The sequence below is a fragment of the Salvia miltiorrhiza genome, chromosome 4 (genome assembly GCF_028751815.1).
Source record: "Salvia miltiorrhiza cultivar Shanhuang (shh) chromosome 4, IMPLAD_Smil_shh, whole genome shotgun sequence".
In the NCBI taxonomy this organism is placed as follows: Eukaryota; Viridiplantae; Streptophyta; class Magnoliopsida; order Lamiales; family Lamiaceae; genus Salvia; species Salvia miltiorrhiza.
Genome location: NC_080390.1, coordinates 44,447,331 through 44,453,984, shown reverse-complemented (window position 1 = coordinate 44,453,984; position 6,654 = coordinate 44,447,331). Strand labels below are relative to the sequence as shown.

The 6,654-nt window shown below is 37.5% G+C and overlaps 1 protein-coding gene across 8 annotated transcripts; it reads right to left on the bottom strand.

Moving 5' to 3' along the window:
- Window positions 1–323: 323 nt before the first annotated feature.
- On the bottom strand, window positions 324–3,858 carry LOC131021943 (plant intracellular Ras-group-related LRR protein 6-like). Of its 8 annotated transcripts, none has more exons than XM_057951291.1 (7): window positions 3,254–3,858; window positions 2,810–3,125; window positions 2,158–2,248; window positions 1,468–1,528; window positions 1,329–1,396; window positions 1,004–1,074; window positions 324–570 (listed from the first exon to the last, which is right to left on the bottom strand). In XM_057951291.1, the coding sequence occupies exons 4-7, from the start codon at window positions 1,521–1,523 to the stop codon at window positions 433–435; spliced, it is 333 nt and encodes a 110-aa protein (XP_057807274.1). In that variant the 5' UTR covers window positions 1,524–1,528; window positions 2,158–2,248; window positions 2,810–3,125; window positions 3,254–3,858; the 3' UTR covers window positions 324–432. The 8 variants fall into 8 exon arrangements, 5 of the variants coding, with proteins under 5 accessions (XP_057807274.1, XP_057807273.1, XP_057807272.1 ...); XM_057951290.1 differs by having other exon boundaries at window positions 1,780–2,248; window positions 2,810–3,063; window positions 3,254–3,841; XM_057951289.1 differs by having other exon boundaries at window positions 1,780–2,248; window positions 3,254–3,840.
- Window positions 3,859–6,654: the final 2,796 nt, after the last annotated feature.

Here is a 6,654-nt window from a genome sequence, read left to right as displayed (position 1 = left end):
AGCTAATAGACAACATGCGCATGCGCGTTGTCTATCAGCTAATAGACAACATGCGTAAGCGCGTCGTCTATTACCCATGCGCATGTTGTCTATCAGCTAATAGACAACATGCATATGCGCGTCGTCTATTACCTAATCGACAACGTGCATGCGCTTGTTGTCTATTAGCTGATAGACAACGCGCATGCGTCCGTCGTCTATTCGTTGAATTTTTTAAATTTTTATTTTAATTTTGCAATTATACTTAAATTTCCTATTTTTTCAAATAAATATTTTATTAAATCCAAAAATTCATAATAAATAATTTAAAATATATACACGAATAATAAAAAGGTCATTCATTAATTTCAAATATTCTTTATCATCCTACATTGAAAAAGTATCCATCATACAAATTAACATCCTACATCAAATCCAATAAAATATTGTTGATCATAAAAATGCCTCTTCTCGTTTCCTTTTGGTTTCAGTCACTTTAGCTGCTTGTTTCACTTGCTTTTCCTGCCACTTCTTTGCTTGATTCGTTTGATCACTTAAGAAATATTCTCCACTTTCCAATAGCAAATCAACCTGACATTACTCAAATGGCAAAATTAATGAATGAAATCAATCTTGCAAAATCATAGCATATTATCTAAGCTTTCTTATGCTTCAATTTTAGGAATTTTCTTTAAGTTATTTCACATAACAGGTGGTCAAATTTATGCCCTTGAAACTGATATTAAGAAGGCAAAAAAATCATATAGAGGTTCACACATTGTACAGAGGTTTTCAAGTTACAGAAAATTACCCCTAAAGAAAAATATCAAGTATTAACATATTACAAAATTTCCACTTAAAGAGATACTACTATATTACAAAAACCTTTTAGATTATTTCAATTACCAGAATCACAATTTTAGAAGGGCCAGCAGCACATTAACTATGTTCTGATGCTTGTGCATGACAACACTAAATATCAACTTGGGATATCATTACCTATACTATGGAGTATGGAGATTACCTTTGAAGTCAGAGATGACTGAGCAGCTAGAGCAAAAGGGTCCTGTTTCACAGCTGAGGGTGCTGCAGACTCTGCATACAAAAATGATATAAATATTTAGACATAAATAGGCCAGGTTGCAGCAGGTTAATAGGAAATACAAGAGGCATAATCCAGCATTTCAAGTTGGAAATCATTCGAAATTTGTGGATCTGTATCTCTGTATTCAGCTAGAAAATCTATAATGTACACGGAAAAAGTTAACTGTTTTTGTGGGTGTCCGTTTGTATAGTTCTACTCATGCAAATAACATTTGGCCTCAACAACAACCATGAACCAACTTCACCTTCATCTTTTGGGAGTCTACTTCGAAGATACTTCAACAGAGCAGTTGTAGGTCCATTTACCAGTGAGCTGAATGAGAATAAGTTCTTTAGTCAAAACCTAAACCAATAGGACTAAATCAGAACAGAAGCGATTCTGACCTCCGAAGTGTTCTCAATGGGTTACCAGCGAGTAAAAGTTTCCGCAGTGTTATCATCAAGCCTAGATTTGACACCATAGATCATGTTAGCTCATCATATGCACGTAAGCGTGTATAAATGGATCTGAAACTATGAAAGATATTTACACAATTCCCAACAAAACTTGTAAAACTACTTTTGAATCAAAAGTACAGTATGAGTTTCAGCTAAGCTGGGGGTAGATGCAGGATAAAATAAGAAATCACATCACACATTCTGTTAAATCACTAATAACTCAACTTAATTTCAGAATGTTTAAGTGTCAGGAATTACTATTAGCAGCATATGCATCCTCACAACATTGAGTGCCGCTTCATCATCGAAACTTCCTCACTTTTCTTCCAAAATTGAATAAAAGGGCTTTCACAACCCACCTCGAAAGACAGCATCCAACATGAAAGTGGAGGGATAAACAACACAGCATAATATAATTCTAGACTAGCTGGAAAAGATTAAATCAGTCATCAGGGTTTGAGCTGGACTCTGTAGTTTTCTAACTCTCCCAAGGAAATAGGTATCTCGTGAAGATATTTCATAGTAACAAGCAGTAGCAGATGTCCTACTCAGACAGATCCACGGACAAGATAAAGATGCTACCAACATTTGCAAGGCACAACAAAAAAGGGATGCAAAATATCTACAAAACCTTACCAATCTCAGAAGGCAAACCAGACAGTGAATTATTTGACAGGTCAAGAACTGAGAGGTGCAAACTGCAAGCCTCCACAGGATATTCTTTCAACTGCATCCAGAAAGAGACAATTGACAGAAACTGGAACAGTTAATAAGGTGATAGACGACATCAATGGAGGGTTGAGAGTTTCATTACTCAACAAAATCAAGAAAAACAATGGATGAAACACGCATTTCATAACAAGACACAGAAAGCCCCTATAAACTCGGTCTAGTAATTTTCCAACCCAACAATAAAAAATAAACACAAAAAATCATCCAAACAAACACAAGTCACTGATCTTCCAAAACGAATCAGTGATAACACAGATAGTATAGAACAAGAATAGTTCTTCACATAAGTATATTACCCAATTGAGTCATTGAACAAGGACAAGCTCAGTTCTACTTATGCATTTTATCAAACACTTGATCTGCCAAGAATTATCAATCCTCAATTCTTCATTTCATATTTCATATGAAAGCAATATGAAATATGCAAACAATTCAAGTATTAAATAGCCATATAGAGGAAAAACAACAAAAATTGTCCAAATTCACTATCAACATTCAACAACGATTTCGCACACACACACACAAAGAGATTAATTTAACAGACCAAGTCACCAACCTCCGATCAAGTCTTAGCCAGTCTCGTGCAATCAATCAAGAGCTTGGACTGCGTCGGCGGTCAGGCAGTCCCTCGACGGGCGGTGTAGTCGAGGCGCAGACTGGCGCTGCCTATTCGCCGCGACACTAAAGCGATGGTGGTAGAGATGCGGAGGTTGGCGCGGGCGGAGACGGCCTGGGCGCGACGGAGTGGAGAAGTCTGAAACAGGGTGAGGGATGCCGCCTGTGGTGATGACTGAAGCGGTGCCCCGGAGGCTGAGGTGGACGCGGAGGCGGCGGGAATCCAAAGGCACAAACAAATTTGAGTGAACAAGATGCTGAATCCATTCAATTGACGCACAATTTGGAATTAAATTAAAATCAAGACTGATTTTGACAGCAGGGAGAAGGATTAAATTCAGAAAATTATAAAACACAAATTAACAAAAACTAAAGAAGAAGAAACCTATTGGCTGCTGCTGCCGAACGGAGGAGGTGGCGAGGGCTTCGGGTGAGTGCAGGAGGAGCGGCGAGATCGGGCGGAGGCACGGCGGAACGAGAGCAGGCGACTGGAGTTAGGGCTCCCAATGTCTTCTTCGACTGGAGGAGAGACGCGGTGGGGTAGGCGCGGCGAGGCGAGGGCTGCCGGCGACTGGAGATAGAGCTCCCAATGTCTTCTTCGACTGGAGGCGGAGGTTGAGGTTCAGGGGGTGCAGCGGCGCTAGGGCGGAGCGGGTGCAAGGAGGAGGCTAGGTCAAAGTGGTGTGGAGGTAAACTTAGGAAAAAATATCTGATTCAAAACTTGAATAATAGACGACAAGAGGAGGATGTCGTCTATTATAGAATATACGACATTTTTCGCGCGCGTTGTCTATGACCGCCTACTATAGACGACGCGCCAGCAAAATGTCGTCTATTCCCCTATTAGACTACGTGTTTTAATGCATGTTGTCTGATTTCTCGCTCATAGACAACGTGCAACCTATTCCGCGTCGTCTATTGAGTTATAGACAACAATTTTTCAAGCATGTCGTCTATTTAGTGTCATCTATGACATGAATTCTAGTAGTGCTTGTCCTAGAGTTATTTCGGCTGTGATCATATTATATCTCTTAAGGTTATTCCAATTATATGGTCTTCTGTGATCTACAACACACCATATAATCTACTTATACAGAGATAAAGAACATACATATGCAATCATGAACACAATCAGATAGGAGATAAGAAAAGTGAATAACATGAATCATTGTATACAAGCATAAAGTTCTTGCTTTCAGTATACAAATCCAAACTCCTAAAGTCCTAATTAAGTTAACTAGAAAACAATTTTAAATATAATACGAAATGAGTAGTGATGGATGTGTGTGACATCAACATCACCCATATATAAGCATCCGCCAAAACCTTGTGATAATTAAGCAACAATCTATAAACTTTTAAAGCCTAGCAATTGAGTGCATGCCCATGCTTCTTCTTGGACCACATATATCAATTTTATTAAAATTTTATCCCATGACTTTATTAATGCTTATCTTTAATTAGTATCCACATTTATTTGATATTAAATAAGAGAAGGAAGTAAGTTGTTGATCATGACTGCCATTTATAAAATTGATACGTGAAAATTAATTGTAGAAAGAATCGAACTTCAGTTATGATGGTGACTATATCAACGAGTGAAACATGCAAGAAAAATATTTCTACATTCGAAAATTGCTACTCCTAAAGTCCTAATTAAGTTAACTAGAAAACAATTTGAACTATATTGATTTTTGTATTATCTACAAATCTCGTATAATTTCTTTTGACATTTATCGATATTGATACACAGGTCGCCTAACGTTAGTGAAGCTTAATTAGAATATTGATTTGTTGGTGTTATTGTACTTATGATTGGCCATGTCTTAGTTGGGTATAAATATTAGTTCAAGGGAACATACTTCATAAAGCATGCTTGTTGCTAGTATATGATTATGATTATTCCTGCTTTAAGTAGGATAATTATATAGCTAATTATAAAGGTATAGTGGCAAAATAAGATAGAATATACGAACAAAGCATATTTAGGTCCATGTACGTACATTAGTATTTATAAACATTTATTCTGTGCACTCTCACTTTATAGCCGGCCGGCTCCATGTATTTTCGACTTTTGAACTTCACTATATTCATAAAATTTAAGTATCTATTTTTGTATATAACATTTTTGTATATTCATAAGTTCATAACTGCAATCTATATGGATGTTTGCTGCCCTTTTCGTACTTAAATATAAGGATGGATAAATTTTTGTATATCACAGAGATCTATTTATTTATTTTTTAAAACAAAAGTTAGAGAGATTGGTTTTAACATTAAAAAATGAATATAAATGAACGCACAATGAACCTAAGTTTATACAAGAACATAGTTTTAAGTAGGAACAATTACCGGTTGAATGCCCTCGAAGTGTAAACAATTACAAAGATACTTATGTAAACATACATTTTCATTTTCGAGATACATGTTTCTCATTCAAACTTAAGTTATTAACAAAGCATACTCGAAATTATGTGGCTACTCTCGTTTTCCTAGCCTTAATTTGTCTCGAGATAATGAATTTTTCTTCATTGATTGCGACTCTAAATTAAAATATATAGAGTAAAATTTTGAAGTAGCCAAAATGAAGCATAAAACACAATTTATGGCCACACATTGAAAAAACACAAATTTTGGCCATTTTTATTGATTTGGACGTTTTTGCCCTTAATGAGGCGGACTGGGTAGGATCAGGCACGCGGGTCGCGTGCCGGGTCGGGTTAGGCACTTATGGCACTATTAGTGCCATAAGTGCCAACGAAATTCAAAATAAAACTAAGTAAAATGGTCATCAGCACAAATACAGAAACAACAACATCATTTAAACCCTAAATGGAACATCTAAACCCTAAATGGATAATCTAAACCCTAAATGGAACATCTAAACCCCAAATGAATAATCTAAACCCTAAATGGAATATCTAAACCCTAGGGGGAAGTGTGCACTTATGGGCACTATTAGTGCCATAAGTGCCATACGTGCAGCACAGATCAGATCAGATCAGTCGATGGCTGAAATCGAAGGAGGCGGAGATCAGATCTGCCGATGGAAGAGGCGGCGCAACGATCAGATCAGATCCACCGTCGCCGCCTCATCAGATCAGATCCACCGCCGCCGCCGAGGAAGGAGGGAAGCATGCCGCCGAAATTAGAATCGCGATCGATTTCTGCTCTTCATCGACGCGGAAGAGAGAGAGGAGGGAAGCACGCCGCCGGAATCACGACCGATTTCTGCCGTTCATCATTGACGCGGAAGAGAGAGAGCGCGAAAGAGAGGGCGCGCGAGAGAGAGAGAGATGAGGGAAGCTTGGATCACACGTACTGTTACTTGGTTGGAGATGGGTTGGAGATGGAAGGGCAAATTAGGCATTCCGCCTAATTAATGGCTAAAATTTGATGTTTTAAGATTTGAGGCTAAAATTTGATTTTGTATGCCCAGTAGGGCCATTCGGCCCTATTATCTCAAATATATATGTAACAACATTATTAATATTTATGTATACATTATTGTAGGAAGTAAATATATAGAAAGTCCGGTAAGATAATATATATTGGACCTAAATAATGATTAGACGATTCCTTTGCTGAGTTGATGGATTCCATTTGTCCGCAAAGAAATCAACAAGCTAAAAGAACAAAGAAGTGAGTGGTAGGGTTGAATTTTGATGGGTTTAATTAAATGGTTATCAAATTGGTACAAAATATATTTGAATATACAATATTCCCTTTTAGCCACACAATAGAGGTGAAGTTGGTAAGATGAGCACGATCCAGATAGAGATAGTG